The sequence below is a fragment of the Monodelphis domestica genome, chromosome 6, assembly GCF_027887165.1.
Source record: "Monodelphis domestica isolate mMonDom1 chromosome 6, mMonDom1.pri, whole genome shotgun sequence".
Taxonomy (NCBI): Eukaryota; Metazoa; Chordata; class Mammalia; order Didelphimorphia; family Didelphidae; genus Monodelphis; species Monodelphis domestica.
In genome coordinates, this window is record NC_077232.1 from 22,527,257 (window position 1) to 22,544,079 (window position 16,823).

General features: G+C 33.1%; 1 protein-coding gene across 1 annotated transcript; it reads right to left on the reverse strand.

Annotated features, from left to right (window-relative positions):
- Positions 1 to 5,503: 5,503 nt before the first annotated feature.
- LOC100023218 (olfactory receptor 8K3-like) lies at positions 5,504 to 6,937 on the reverse strand. The gene has a single exon (XM_001374795.3). It carries the CDS (start codon positions 6,669 to 6,671, stop codon positions 5,712 to 5,714), a length of 960 nt encoding a protein of 319 aa, XP_001374832.3. The 5' UTR covers positions 6,672 to 6,937; the 3' UTR covers positions 5,504 to 5,711.
- Between the last annotated feature and the right edge of the window lie 9,886 nt (positions 6,938 to 16,823).

The following is a 16,823-nucleotide window of genomic DNA, read 5'->3' on the forward strand; positions in this document are numbered from 1 at the left end:
TAATGTACTGAGTTTTAACTACTGTTATATTCTGTTGCTTTTTCCCCTCTAAATATACTGAACAAATATTACTTAATAAGCCTAAATATAAAAATAGCCTTTTTATTTTTGAATTTGTAAATTGTCACCTAAAGGATGAATAGACTTATAATTGTATAACAACCTTTGGAAAATTTAATGAGCTAAATATCTCAAATTGATTTTAAGGGGTCTGTAGACATGATTTTTAGAATTTTCCAACAACTCTGGTAATTTTGCCTGCCCCTACCAGGGGTAAGGCCCATTTTAGTAGCTGAAGTGAAATATAATTATAATTCCCAAATCCCACATTTATAAACATGTGAACGGATAGTACATCACAGTCTCATACCAAGGATCTGGGAAGTTAATCACAGGGGATATAGTACCCCTGGAACACTTCCAATAGAGGAATATCTCTCATTTATAACTCTTCAGCTCATGTTACCCAACATCAACTGCACAGAGGTTTGAGTTTTTCCTAGACTCCTCTGCCACATTTTTGTAATAATATCTAGATTTCTTGATGATGTTCTAAACCCAAAATAAGTTTTACTTTGTTTAAAAATATGTTTACCAATGTTGAAAGATTTGCTATGTTTGTAAAAATTGTGACAAATTCAACAACTTATGTGAAATACAATAGTGTGGGTTTTTTTTTTTTTTTGGCTATTGTAATTAACTGGGCTATTGAGAATCTTGGGGACATTGATACCTACATATTTGTACTACTATTCTTTATATAAACAAAACAAAACTTTTACCTTGTAAAATTCATTTGCTTATACTCACAATCAATCATGACCAGGCATGAAGAGGAAATGGATCTCATTTTTGGTGAGAAAACCTTGTATTCTATATTTTCTTAGCTGACAAAGTGTGTCAATGATTATAAGCTATAATTTTATTTTTTAATTATTTTATTATATTTTTCTTGCATGTGAAATATGCTATTTCAGGGTTTTTTTATTTTTTCTCTCCTTTTTATATTTGAAGCACATGTCACTATTATTAAGATTTTTGTTAACTTTTTAATTTAGCAGTAATATAATATTATTAAATATATATTTGCTATAATGTCAATGCATGCCCCAAAAGCTTGAGACTATAAAAATGATGACACTAATTGTTTTAAAAAATTATGGGACTTTGATTAATGATTCTGTCTGATTCCAGGACAAAGAATACAAAAAGTCATTACACAGGGCCAAAGAAGCAAAAAGTTAAACCTGATTAGGGCCACAAAGAGCCCACAGGATATATAAATGGGGACTCAAGGTTGAGATGCTTAACATATATTAAGACATAGGCCTTCCTTGTATCCACACTCTGAAAATACTTACAGAGGAGTATCTCAAATTTGGCTCCTACCTGGCTCCTATAATCTAGTCCCTTTTCTGTCCTATCTAATGTGGCAACTTTCTGTAGTCCTGGCTACTGACTGGATAAATGCATCATTGCTTATATCTTTTTAATTGGGCCCTGATTCAAGGACCTGATATAGATTTATTTGTCCTTTATTTTGGAATTTATACACATAAGATTTTGATAGTCTATATTTCATCAAGAAATTATCTCTTTTTAATTTGGATTTTTCTGATGTCTTATTTTTTTCTGATGTCTTAATTTCTCTTACCAATTGATTCATATACCTCATAACTCAGCCATGCATCCCTAAATGATCCCTGTGTTTTTCAATCACCCTCTTCAAGGAGGGAATGTAAAAATATTATTATTTTTAAATTTCAAGGTTTAAATTCCTTTTGAGAAAAATTTTAGGTTAAGAAACATGGTACCTCTCTGAATTGAGAAACTGAACTGTTTGGAGAAGACACCATGAAGATGCCTCCAGACCAAAAGCTGCACAAGAAGATCAAGAATGAACTTTGGGTGTGGTTGATTGAATGTTTATTTGTTTGTATACTTTCATTCCAAAGGGGACTTCCCACTAACTGGTTTTTTGTCAATGTGTCCAGCAATTATTGATTTTGTTCTTTTCCCCCTTATCCTCAAATTATTGTAATCTTTAAGTTGATTATGTTTTCATGATCCTTTTAGGGAAACTTGTTTCCCAATAATGATCAAAAGGGAAATTTAAAAATGGCAATTTGAACCCAAGACTTCAATAGCAAGAAGTCCTTGGTACTTCCCAAAATTCCCTATAATTTCACCTAAGATCTCACCTGGGTGAGATCACAATTTATATTTAAACTGGCTGTAATGCCTACTTTGCTCTCTCTCTTCCTCTACTCAGAGATTGTAACATGTTGTAAATAGGCTGTGAATGGGCTAATTGTGCCCTAAGCAAGTGGTTTATTATGTTTTTTTTTATCCTTTATTTCTAGTAATCTTTACTAAACCTCATAAAATATAATACTTTTATTACAAGGGACTAATTTAAATGTTACACATGTGAATTAATTGCACAAAAATTCTGTACAAAGTGATAAAAACATTTCCTATTTGAATCTGGCATTTTTACTGGAAGAATGGGTGAATTATATCAAGATTGATATGTAGTAATTATTCCCTTTTTAATGATTCTATCAACTATGGAGGGTGGCGTTCAGGAATAAGCTTTAGGAATTGAGAGTGAAAATCTTCTCCATTGTAGAGGCAATTGTAGAAACAAGGAGTCATCATGAGAACAAGCTATTGAGGCTCTCAGTCTACACAAGAGATCTCTCCTTAAGGGATTCATAGAAGATTCAGGCTTTAGGAAGAATAAGTGTTCTACTATCAAAGGCCCAAAGGACAAAAGGTAAAGAGAAATCTCATAGACATTCTGAGGTTCTCCTGACACTCCAAGCATAATTAAAGACCAGATGAAGGTACATTCATAATCAGGTTTGCTCCCTAAGAGACACCTGGAAGTCCCAGTTTCCAATAAAATATCTTGGTAAATGTCACCAACATTAAGTATTACATGAGATTCTTTGCTTAGGGAAAGAAAATAGACTGCAATGAGTGAAATTAAAACATCATTGTTCTATAAAGAAAAGCCATTAAATTCAGATCTCAATGTCCTTTCTCCTTTCTCACAACATGATAAATCATTATTCCTGTGGCATCCTTTGAAATTACTGCATTTTCTCTGAGGAACTCTATGTTCATTAACAGGAGAAATACCAGCTCTGAAAGAGACTCAATTATTATTAAAAATTCTGTTTCTAAACTACTGAATTTTCTTTCATTCCATTGCTATGACTTTTCACAGAACAACAACGACAATATTTTGATCCTCTAGGACTGGGGTGTTATTAATTCTTCGAGTTAGAGTCCTAGGGATTTCTTATAATGTACCTATAAGCTCTCAAGCAGTAGATGTCAAAATAGGATCCAGGAAATATATTTCCATACCCCTGTCCCATTTATTTTTTTCTAAATTCCTTTTTTCAACTTTTTCCATTTCCTTTTTTCACACACTTCAAAAATATATAAATACTTACAGGTATACATTTGAAATGTTCTACATTCATAAGAGACAAGTCTGGATGAAGCTAGTAAAAACAGGATCTTATTTTACAGAGAACTGTGACAGGAAATGATTGCTTATGACATGTGCATTAGTAGTTTTAGTGAGATCTAAATCTCTATTGCTTAGCTACTCTTTATACTCAATTTATCTAAAGCCTATCTTTTCAGTTCCTCCAAATAGAATGACTCACCTGTTTATATACATTTCAAACTACCCTTCTCTTGAGGACTTCATACTCTCTGATCAGGCAATTATTCTAATACCCTTGTCTCAAAAGCTATATAATGTAACTTCCCAAAGAGTAGGAGAGAAAACTACTTCATCTCTTCAGTTCTCTTTCTCTCAAATCATTATAGATCTTGAGGTTTATTGAGGAACAACTAGAGGGAGAGAAAACATGTGCTAAACTTGGAAAGGGAGCCTGGAGAAAGACAGGGAAGTACTTTTAATGGAGGTTCCATAATTCAGCATTTTTAAAAGAAAATCTCATTCTACCCTAGAATTTTATAAGAAGTGCTATAATTACCTTTGGCTAAAAGCTTTAAATCATAGAAAAATACCTTCATTTTTTATATAGAAGCGAGCATCAATGAAATAAATAAGGTAGGTATTGGCAGACAGGAAGGAGAAAAATATGAATTAGTGAATTCAAACTATTCTATGTCAAAATTCTCATGACTATGAGGCAATATAGGAATGGAGAGTATAACCTTTCTTTTTATATTGCTTTTATTTTTTTGGTGAGTGAACTGAATCTACAAATATGAATAAAACAAGATAGTTTACACTATGAATGTCATTAATGTGCCCTATGCATTTGTTTCTGGGGATCAAAACTGCTGATGAGAGAGTTAGTAAGTAAAGTTTGTTGACAGAAACAAAAGCAGGATAGAAGTCGTACATTTCATGATAGAAGTCATCATTTCCAAACATTGGAAATCAAGATCTATAAGTTAGCAGAAATAATTATTTTTCTAAGAAGAAACAAGGAAAATGAGGTGTTGACAAAAGTGGGTATAACATGTACCAGTGGAGTTGAGGAACACAGTGCTTAAAAATAACGATGACATAAGAAGCATAATTACTCAGCAAATTTCTTCTTAGCATTTTATGTTTAATCATCAATCCATCTTACATGAGTTTCCTTACTTTTTGTTTCAGTCCATTAGCACTTCAATTACTTCTCATCATATCGCTTCCCCATCAACTTTCAGAGGGTAGGAAGGGATTTCTAAAAAAGTTAAATACTGACAAATGAGTGGTATCTGACATTCACCAGTTCCAGTTTTAGAGTAGAATACATCATTCTACTGAAGAAAAGGAGGTAAAAGTGAACAAAATAAAATTGAGATCTCCAAAATAATGACTTTTAAATCCTTTGTTCAATAAAACATAACTTGGTAGATTCTGTATCATTATTTCAAGTTTTAAAAAGGTAAAACAAAGATAAACCCTTTCATAAACAAGATCAAATCAAGGTTATAACTAATCATCCTAAGAAAAATTTTTCTGAAAGTTTTCCAATAGGGTAAAATATTTACCTCCTTAGGCGGGACTTTATAAGTTTGACATAAATACAATAGAACTTTTTCCTTAACCATAATTTAAATTTGTGAAAGTATTTTATGAAGATTGATGTAGATACTTCTGGTTTTTATTCTGGTTATTTTGTTTATTATTCAAGAGAAGATAAATGTGAATTTGTGTATCTGAGACAAAAGTGGTTTTCATTTATATACAAGATTACCATTGAATAGGAATTTTTTACTCTGATTCAAAACAGAGGACAGAAATTAGAATAATTTGAGCAAACTGAAAAGGAAATGTTTAGGTTCTAGTAATGGAACAAATAAATAAAAATGATAAACTACAACTCCCTAATAATTAAAGCTATTTCAATGTAAAGAGGACATCCTCAAGAACTTCTGGTCTTTGTAGAGAACACTAATAAAAATTAAAGGTAATTATTTATGCCATTAATAGAGATTTTAATTATAAATAATTTTGTGTTCATATTCTCAATAGTACCCTTCAATTTTGAGAGACTATGCTTTAACATCATAGTCACAGATATGCAAATTTCTGAAAAAGGAGAAAATAGGGAAAAAGATTTGCTTTTAGAAAAGAAGAAACATGGGCCAAATTTGGTATATCAAAATAGAGGGAAACATGTTTGCTTCTATTAACCAAATAGGATCTTAATCTAACTGGCATATTAAAGAACACATTTGAATCGATTTTCTAGAACTTTCTTCAAGGCCCCCTTCACCTCCTTATTTCTCAAGCTATAGATCAAAGGGTTGAGCATGGGAATGACCAGGGTATAAAAGACAGAAGCCATTTTATCTGTGTCAAAGGAGTGACTAGACTTGGGCTGCAAGTACATAAAAGTTAGTGTTGAATAGAATACAACCACCACTGTGAGATGGGAGCCACAGGTAGAGAAAGCTTTGCGTCTGCCTTCAGCAGAGTTCATCCTGAGAATGGCCACAAGAATGAGAGCATATGAAAGAAGAACAACTACCAGTGAAGAAACTAAATTAACAGCAGAAAGACTCAGAATTATTAACTCTACATCCTTTGCATCATTCCATAAAATACTTAATAGGGGAAGACTATCACAGTAGAAATGACTAATTACATTAGATTTCCAAGAAGATGAATTAAAAATCTTAATTGTGGTCACCAGTGCTAGGGAGGTACTGTAGAGGTATGGGATGGCCACCAAAAGACAGCACAATCTGTCTGACATGATGACCATGTAGAGCAGAGGGTTACAGATGGCTACATAGCGGTCATAAGCCATCACAGAGAGCATAAAAAGTTCACTTATAATGAATGTTATAAAAACAACTAGCTGTGTTGCACATCCAGCATAGGAGATCGTATTTCTCTCCATTACAAAATTACCCAACATTTTTGGTCCAATAGCAGTGGAGTACCCAAGATCAATAAACGCCAGATTCCTGAGGAAAAAGTACATAGGAGTTTTCAGACGAGAATCAATTTTGGTCAAGATAATCAGGCCCAGATTACCCAGAGCTGTCACTGTGTAGATGATGAGGAACACTATAAATAGGGGAATCTGTAGTTCAGGAAGATCTGTGATGCCCCTGAGAATGAATTCAGTTACTCGAGTCCATTTAGTTTTATTCCAATTATCCATTTCTTCCATCCAGGGAAATCAATCTGAGAAGGAAAGGAGAAAAGCATTTTGAATCTTGGTGCATCACTCATATGAATTTCTGTGTGTATGATATTTCTGAATATTTCCTGACTTTATGTATGAAGTTGAGGAATTCAGCAAAGATCTCCATATTTCCCAGCATGTCTCTTTATTATCAGCATCAGAGATAGATTTCTTTGGTGTATCTGGGTAAGATTTAAATATATTTCATGATTATTTTCTATTTCTTCCTCTCTTCAAAGATAGATATCAAACTATTTATGGCTAATGTGATTTGCAGTAGCCTTTATCGTGGAAGCAAAAATAACACTTTGTTACTGTTTAAGGAAACTGACAAAATTGTGTCATTCTCAGAGAGGTTCGATAAAATTAATTGTAACTTCAAGCAGTGGAGTGACAGCTATCAAGTCTAGCATTCCATCTCTGAGAAATGGAAAGCTTAAGAAATGTTCTAAGTTTATTTGTGTAAGAAGTAGACTCAATAAAGATCCCATATCAACTCAATTCTGTTTTATAATCTGAAATATGCCCAAAGATCCTAGTTTCAGAATTAGGAGTGGCTATTGTTTTCTGCATAACTAGCTCAAAGGCCTCTAACCAATTCTATGACAATTGTAAGTATTGGGACAGAAATATAATCTTAGATAATAAAGATGTGTAAGCATTTTGCCTAAAGAATCATCCCCTTTGATTAAAATTCCTTAAAATAGTCTCCCTCCATTCCTATATTTAATTAGGTCGATATAATTAATGTTTTCATTTTGTAAATTGTTTACATGTCTTGTAACCATAAACAAGTCACTAACCCTCTTTGATCTGTTTAATAACTTTTAAAAAGAAGATAATTTTATCAACTGACTCACAGTGTGACTGTGAGAATCAAATGAGATTATGCAGGCAAAAATATATTAAAGTTCCACACATGTGTCTGCAAGTTATTCTCATCATCATTACTGTCAACATGAATCTATCTCAGAAAACCTCATAGCACCAGAGAATGAGAAGTGTTTGGACCTACAAATTAGATGGATTATGGAAAGGTCATTCAATCTCACCTTCTATGAAGTGGGTTCCTATTCTCTAAGTGACAGCTAGTAAGCATTTCAATGACAAACTTTTGTAGTCAGTTCACCTATTTTGTTCATTAGATTATGTATAAGATTGAGATGGATAAATATAAGACTGACAAAAGAAGTTTATCACTTGGACCTTCAAGATGATGGATGATGCGGGAGGAAATTTTACTGACACATTGAACTTCCCCTCCATAGTGTGACTGAGAAAAATGTGGGTTTTAAGACTTTCAATTGCCAAAACTGTAAAGATAATTGATTTCAATCAATTCAATCAATTCAATCAAAGTCTTGATTTCAATCAAAAATAAGTGGTCGCCATGGAAAAATTCCCAAATATGAAATACCTGTCAGATGGGTTTTATGGAGATTTTAATTAAATGAATGAAAGAATTAAGAGAATCAAAAGAGACAGAGTAAGAGGAAATAGTAGGAAAGGCCTAAGCCTTAAGAGTCTAAGTAAGTCTTTAATCACTCACAAGATTTTTTCACAAGCAAAACTCCAATTCTTCATTGAAATCCTCAACTCCTGAACTGAGTTCAGAGAGCCAGCTCTGTCTCCTGACCTCCAATTCAGCTTCCAAAGCTGAACCAAATACAGACTATGACCTCCTTTTAAAAAGAATTTCTCCTATGTCACCTCCCCTAAATTTTCACATATACCAATCACAGTAGATGCTTTCCATAGGACTGACCATTCTTAATTCACATCTGATTAGAATAAAACTTCATACCTCTTTGCTAAGCTTGCCCTTTGTAAGTTGCTTGACCTTTTAATTATTAATTTCACCTTCATAGGTATTTAGCACTCTTTTGTATTTTATCTAAAATTAGACCTAGCTTAAGGGCTTTTGCCTCACTATAAGTATGAGTTAGGAACTTTTAATTGCTCAGTAAGGAATTTTAAAACTTTATCTCCCCTCAGGCACTGTTTAAGTATGGGTGGAGTAATGTTAAAATTCCCAATACATTTCTGATCAAGTTCCTCCATTGTTTAAATGGGGAATAGCCTTTACCAAATGTTCTAAGGTAGAGTCTGAGCAATTTTAAGATTCACAATAGACTTTACCATACAACTTCCAAAATGCCTTTTGTACTGACAGAATAGTAACACTGATAAACTTTTCTACCTGGAGTGTCTGTAATATTTATCTAATTATAAAAAGTATTTTATTCTTAAAAAACATCCCAGCTGCCCTGAATTCTAAAATTTATGGCATAACTGGAAAAAAAAACTGCGAATCTTTACAAATTACCTATTGTCATTAGAGAGATTGCCTGAAGTATTTGTAATCAATGCAATTACCTGCCATTTTATATTTTACATTTCTTCTGCTGATTAATCATTCTTATCCCATACAGAGATGCACTGATACTCAAAGATGATATTATTTCCAATTCAAGGCCCCAAAAAGAAGAATTTTATGTTCTCAATTTATATAAATAACTTTGGACATCAGGAGCAGTTTTTTTTTTTTTTTTTGCTTTCTGTCAGCCTGAATGTCCAGACTTTTAGAAACTTTAAATAGACTATTCTTATCTCTATCTCATGTACAGATATATCACCTATAAGTATATATATATATATATATATATATATATACATATATATATTAACATATGCTTCCATATAAATATATCCATAGTATATACATCTGATATATCTGTGTTATGTCATATATACACAGTTCCTTAAACATAGAACTACATATTTAACACATAATTAATAATTAATAAATATTTATTGACAAATCTATCACAGGTTGGTAACTCAGAGTCCATCTAAGGCAAAGGTCTGAGTGCCCGCATCAGAGGTTGATAACTCAGTCTGTCTGAGAATAGGTTCGAGTTCCACTAATTCTAGTACCCTCCCTCTCATATACAATTCATCCTATCTATACCTTGTTTATTTAAACATTTTTATTGTTGTTTCCCTGATAAGAACTTGCTGTTTTGAGAACAGGCACTGTCTTTTCCCTTTTCTTTTTATCCGCAGCAATTTGCAATGGTTTTGACATAACTCTTAGCCAATGTTTATTGACCATTTGACTGACAAATTATTCTTTTCTTAGAAAATCAATCAATTTTATATTCTAGTCCTAGGTTCAAATCTGGCTTCAGCCACTTCCTAGCTGTGTGACCCTGGGCAAGTCACTTGACCCCCATTGCCTAGCCCTTACCAATCTTCTGCCTTGGAGCCAATACACAGTATTGACTCCAAGATGAAAGGTAAGGGTTTAAAAAAAAAAGTGATGGGAAAATATTAATAATATAAATTTAACTTAAAAAAGTATTATGTGTATATTTCCATTTCAGAGAGTCAATTATTGAACATTTCCCAGCACATTACTGATTCCATTTCCACATATGTAAAGTAAAATATCTTGAGTACCTCCATTAATCTTTGATCCCAAGTATTCCGAAGATGCGACATAAGTGTCACAAAGTAACGTGCCATATCTGTAGTCCTGGTGGATGTTGGGTAACATCAGTATTGTTGTACCTGTCATGCATGTTTGTAAGATGCAAGCTATCTCAGTAGGACCTTGATGATGAATCAAGGACCTCTTATCATCTTAATTTATTCTCTTTTATACACATACATGATTTTAATATGTTTTAATTTGATTTTTCTCTCTCCTCTCGTTTTGGGGAGAATATATACATATACCTTGGGTAACTATGAATCCTGTGTCAATTCCAATGTTGGTATATATTTCTGAGGTGGGTATTCTAGGTCCAAAGTCCAAGATCTTTTAATGTAATTATAAGAAAAGATAATCATTAATACCCTGGACCAGGTAAGCTGATCTTCTGGAGAAGATACTATAAAGTTGGTAGCAGAAACCAAATACTACATTAGGAGATTTGGGGTGAACTTTTGGATATAATGAATAGAACTAAGGTGATGTTTAGTCCTCAATTTATTCTGAAGGTAAACATTTATTACAAAGGGGAAAGTCCTCCTAAGTCTCAATTGTCAATGAGCCCATCAATCATTTTTCCTTCCTTTTCTTTTATCTCCAAATTGTTGTAACTCCTATTAATGTACACTATATACTCTACCTGCATTATATAATATGAAGTCTCAGGAGAGTACAAATACATTTTAAATCCTAATATATGTATATATATATATGCATATATATATATATGTCTCCTATTGAGAAACTCCTAAATATATATACTCCATATGTGGAATGATTCCTTGGGGAGATGGGCATGTTAATCTCCCAGATGATCTGAAAAACCAAGAGTAGAGAGACTTAACATGATGGTTTCCCCAACAATCATGAGGGGAATTGTGTGAAGTAAAACATCTAGAAGACCTCCATTCCAGCTTTTATACCAAGTACCCAAATGGTGGGACAGAGGAGTCACAGAGAAATGGGTCATACTATCTGATAGCCTGATGTTGACATCTCCTGGCATCAGTGGGAGGTTCAGAGCAACAGAGCCACTGCAGCATTTTCATGGAGAGAGGAGCTAATTGGGGTTTCAAAGGCAATCATGTGAAGGCCAGTGGGATTTTTTCTTCCACACTTTAACTGAATCCCTGGGCTCAGGCCTCTTATCTTATCACAGTGTAACAGTGAACCATGGAGGGGACCACACTGTACTGAAATCCAGGGGCTGATTTTATCTGAACTTACAAAGGCTGAGAGCTCTCTACCTCCATCAATCCCTCTCTCTATACTACTAAATGCTTGTAAATCTGGTAATAACCTTCCAGATCAATTTTTATTGATAACACATGCAAAATTAATATATAAAAAAGCAACAGAGCACTTTCTCTAGTAAAGAGCATATTGGGAATGCTATCATATTTATGATTAATATGCCACTTCCATTATATGAACATCATTCTCAGGAGTCTGCACATACATCTTTAAACCTCTAGTATTAGCTACATTTACCTACATTAAACTTTCATTTCCCTGCTTGAAGTTTCAATATAATATTTTCTTCTGCAGGTCCTCTGAATTCTTCCCTTCCTGAGCACAAACAATTTATATCACATTCATTGTACTAAAAGAAAGCAGTACTGTGGTGACAGCTTCCCAGGCAAAATGTAATTGAGAGCCAAATTGAAAGCCCATCAAGTCAAAAATTGATTGAAATTATTAGATTTCCTGAGTCACCGTCCTTTATTCCAGGTAGTCAAGAATTGTTACTACTTCCTTGTTTCCTTTCTTGTCGGCTTTAATCTGAGAGATGCTATGACAGAAATGAATTCATTCAGGAAGTCACACTGTAACTGAATATTAAGTTAGCACAAAGCTTAAAATTCCTCTCTAAACTGTCTTTTCCTGCCATTGACTAGCTACGTAATCTAACTCAAGTTATTTTACCTCTTAATATCCTAGAGAGCAATCCAAGAGTTTAAATAAACCTTTTGGTATTCGAAGTGATAACTTAAAAGAAGGTTTGGGGGAAAAAAACACACGCACAAAAATCAAGATGGAAATGAGAAAAGCTGAACACCTGTTTTCCTTATGTTAGACCCATAACTTGCCTCTTTGAAAAGCAGTTTGAACGGTGCTCCATCCATGGGCTTATCTTAGCACCAGAGAGACAGAAATAATATTCATGCCAGTAGAAAGATCATTTTCATTTGTTTTAAAACCGAACATTTTGTCTTGAAGTCAATACTGTGTTTTGCCTCCATTGCAGAAGAATGCTAAGGGCTAGGCAATGGGGCTCAAGTGACTTACCCAGGGTCACACAGTTGGGAAGTGTTGGAGGCCAGATTTGAACCTAGGACCTCCTGTCTGTAGGCTTGACTCTCAATCCACTGAGTAACCCAGCTGCCCAATAGAAAGATGATTTTCTATGCAACATAATGACCACATCATTAAAGGATACTATGTTTTTAAATCACATTGGTCTGCTGTGATTAAAATAAATCAGAAAGAATAGGGGAATAGGGCAACTTACATGTTGAGGAGAAAAGGTGTGCGCTGAGCACATATGGCACAGCCCCATGAATCTTGTCAAGGTTTTTACATCTGGAGGCCTCTGATTAGTAAGAAATTACATGTATTCAGTCTCATATAATTTATTTAAAATGCCCCAAATAGGTACCTTTCCACAGGAGAACAAAGGTATATTAGGGACTAATTACTGAAGACTCTTTCCATATTATCCTGATCCCCAAATGAATATATAAATCACTTGAGGGATTAATGTTATTGTTTGTACAAACATTTTTTCCAGTTGATTATTGTCAGGGATTATTTTTAATACTGAGGAAATTTGACCCCATGGGCCAACATGAGATTTCCCAGGACCTTTTCTGGTTGATCTAAAATCATTATTATTATTATTTTATTTCTACTTCTCTCACTTCCCTTTCCTTCTTTATATGCTCTCTTTCACTTCTTTATTTGAAATTCATCCTCATTTAGTAAATTAATATTTTTGAATTAAGAATCTATTCAAAATTTTCCTACATTCAAGGATATCTTTCAATTAAGATACTCATGTGATACATATGTAATACCCAAAACAATTATGGTTCAGTCAACTGCCAACAAGTACTTAAGTGCATTCCATGTGCTAAATTCTATTCTAGGTGAGAGGAATATCATTACAAAGGAGACAAACTCTATTGTTAACTAATGAACTTATGCTCTAATGGGGTATTGTAATGTAGCTACCCATTAACATGTTCAGAAAGAATCTTTTAATAGTTGTGTACTAATGATACTAAACATCAATATCTGTTAAAGGGAATTAAGTTTATCTTTCCTTTTAAAAATCCAGATTGGTATTAATATAGTTTAATTCAATATTACTGTTGTATTTCAGTAAATACTTTATTTTTATGAGAGTCTCTTTGACGTCCTTGTGCCTGCCCCTGAAAGGAAGTTCACATTAGAACTTCACTTCATCACTGAGGATAATTTTGATTATCTTAATCAAAGGTATCTGAACAGTTTTGAAGTTTATCCATCTATTTTTTTGTGGAGCTCTCCATTATTTTTTATTTATTTTAACAATAGACAAAACAATTATATTTAAAAATATATAAATATATATCTCATATACATGCATGTTTGTATATACCTGAAATAAAATAGTTGATGTGAAAGCATATTACAATTGGTTATTATGGTCTTTATATGGCAGCATGAGATTAGGTTGTGTCTAGGGCAGAGATCTTAACCTGTATTCCATGATATTTATTCTATTTAATATTTCAATAGGATTGGTATCCTTTGTAAATCTTTCTTTCTCATTTTACATTTTATAGCATCTTTCCAAGAACCTATCCAGAGCACTCACCAGACCACCAAGGTCCTGACACAAAGTATTATGGATAACAGATCTATGATCTTTGAATTACAAATATATTTATTGTAATAACAGATACATAACTGAATGGGCTCAAACTATACTATAAAGCAGTGCTCATCTAAACAATATGGTACTGGCTAAGAGAAAGAAAGGAAGATGAGTAGAATAGACTTGGGGTAAGTAACCTCAGTAAAACAGTCTATGATTAGCCCAAGAATCTCAGCTTTTGGGACAAAAATCCACTATTTGATAAAAAAAAAACAACTGGGAAAATTGGAAGACAGTATGGGAACAATTGGGTTTGGATCAACCTCTCACACTCTATATCAAGATAAACTCAAAATGGGTGAATGACTTGAACATATAAAAGGAAACTCTAAGTAAATTAGGTGAACATAGAATTGTATAGATGTCAGATCTTTTGGAAAGGAAAGATTTTAAGACCAACCAAGAGTTAGGAAAAAAAACATCACAAAATGTAAAATAAATAATTTTTATTACATTAAATTAAGAATTTTTTGTATAAACAAAACCAATGCAACCAAAATTCAAAGGGATGTAACAAATTGGAAAAAATCTACATAACAAAAAACTCTGACCAAGGTCTAATTACTCTAATTCATACAAAAAAAATCAATTCTACAAAAAATCAAGCCATTCTCCAATTGATAAATGAGCAAGGGACCTGAATAGATAATTTTCAGACTAAGAAATCAAAACTCTACTACATGAAAAACTGTTGTAAATTACTTATAATCAGAGAGATGGAAATCAAAACAACTCTGAGGTACTAGACAGAGATGTTCCTCACTCATTCTCTGTCCCAGTGAGCACTCTGAGCCCCTAATCTGGTTCCGTGGGGGAGGAGGAGGAACAGCAGCTAAGTTCATGTTTTTCTGCAAGTTTTCCTGCTACTTATACTGTGGGAATGTTCAAACCGCACATACCTTCATTTCTTTGGGGTACTGGAGAGTCCCTCCTTTCTTCCAAAGATGATTTTTATGCTCTTTTGATGTAGTCTATTCCTTTTGGTGCCGGGGAGAGGAAGTGAGTAGCATCTAGATTGCAGCCATGATTATCCAGAAGTCCTTGTGATTTTGATTGTGCTAGCCTGTTACCCAGGGTTGGGTCTGGTCTCCCACATGGCTGTTCACGGAAGCTGTCTCATCTTTATGAATATGAATGGAATGAACTCACCCATAAAACTTAGACAAATAGCAGATTGGATTAGAACCCAAAACCCTACCATTTGTTGTCTTCAAGGAACACATATGAGGCGGGTTGATACACACAAGGTTAGAATTAAAGGATGGAATAAGACCTTTTGGGATTCAACTGATAGAAAGAAGGCAGGATTTGCAATCATGATATCTGACAAAGCCAAAGCCAAAATAGAGCAGATTAAAAGGGATAGGGAAGGTAAATATATTCTGTTAAGAGGGAGTATAGACAGTGAGGAAATATTACTAATCAACATGTATACACCAAATGGCATAGCATCCAAATTCCTAATGGAGAAACTAGGAGAATTGAGGGAAGAAATAGTAAAAACATATAAGTGGGAGACCTGAAACAACCACTATCAAATTTAGATACATCAAATCAAAAAATAAATAAGAAAGAGGTAAAAGAAGTGAATGAAATCTTGGAAAAATTAGAGTTAAGAGAAATATAGAGAAAAATAAATAAGGACAAAAAGGAATACACCTTCTTCTCAGCACTACATGGCAGATTCACAAAGATTGACCATACACCAAGTCAAAGAAACATGAAATACAAATGCAGAAAAGCAGAAATAATAAATGCAACCTTTTCAATCATAAGGCAATAAAAATAATGATCAGTAAAGGTACACGGAGAGCCAAATCAAAAATTAATTGGAAATTAAATAACAAGATACTGTAAAATTGGTTAGTTAGAGAACAAATCAATAAAACAAAACATGGTAGATTCTGTATATTTATTTCAAGTTCTATCAAGTAAAAATAAGGATAAACCCTTTCATGAACAAGATCCAATCATGGATATAAATAATCATCCTCAAAAAAAAATTTCTTCAAGCTTTCCAATTAGGTAAAATATTTACCTCCTTGGGCATGGTTTTATAAGTTTGACATAAATACAATAGCAATTTTTCCTTTACCATAATCTAAATTTGTGAAACTTTTTAATGAAGATTGATGTAGATACTTCTGATTTTTATTCTGGTTATTATATTTATTATTCAAGAGAAGAGAAATGTGAATTTGTGTATCTGAGACAAAAGTGGTTTTCATTTATATACAAGATTACCATTTAATAGGAAATTTTTTGTTCTGATTCACAACATAGGACAGAAATTAGAATAATTGGAGAAAATTGAAAAGGAAATATTTAGGATGTAGGAATGGAACAAATATATAACAATGATAAACTACGACTTTCTAAGAATTAAAGCTATTCCAAAGTAAAGTGGACATCATCAAGAACTTCTGGTCTTTGTAGAGAACACTATTAAAAATTTAAGGTTATAATTAATGACATTCATAGGGATTTTAATTATAAACAATTTTGTTTCCATATTCTCAATAGTACTCTCCATTTTTGAGAGATTTTGCCTTAACCTCAATGTCAGAGATATTAATATGCAAATTTCTGAAAAAGGAGAAAATAGGGAAGAAGGTTTGCTTTTTGAAAAGAAGAGACTTGGGCTAAAATTGGTGGATCATCCTAGATTGAGACTTGTTTGCTTCTAATAACCAATTAGGATCTTAAGCTACATGATATA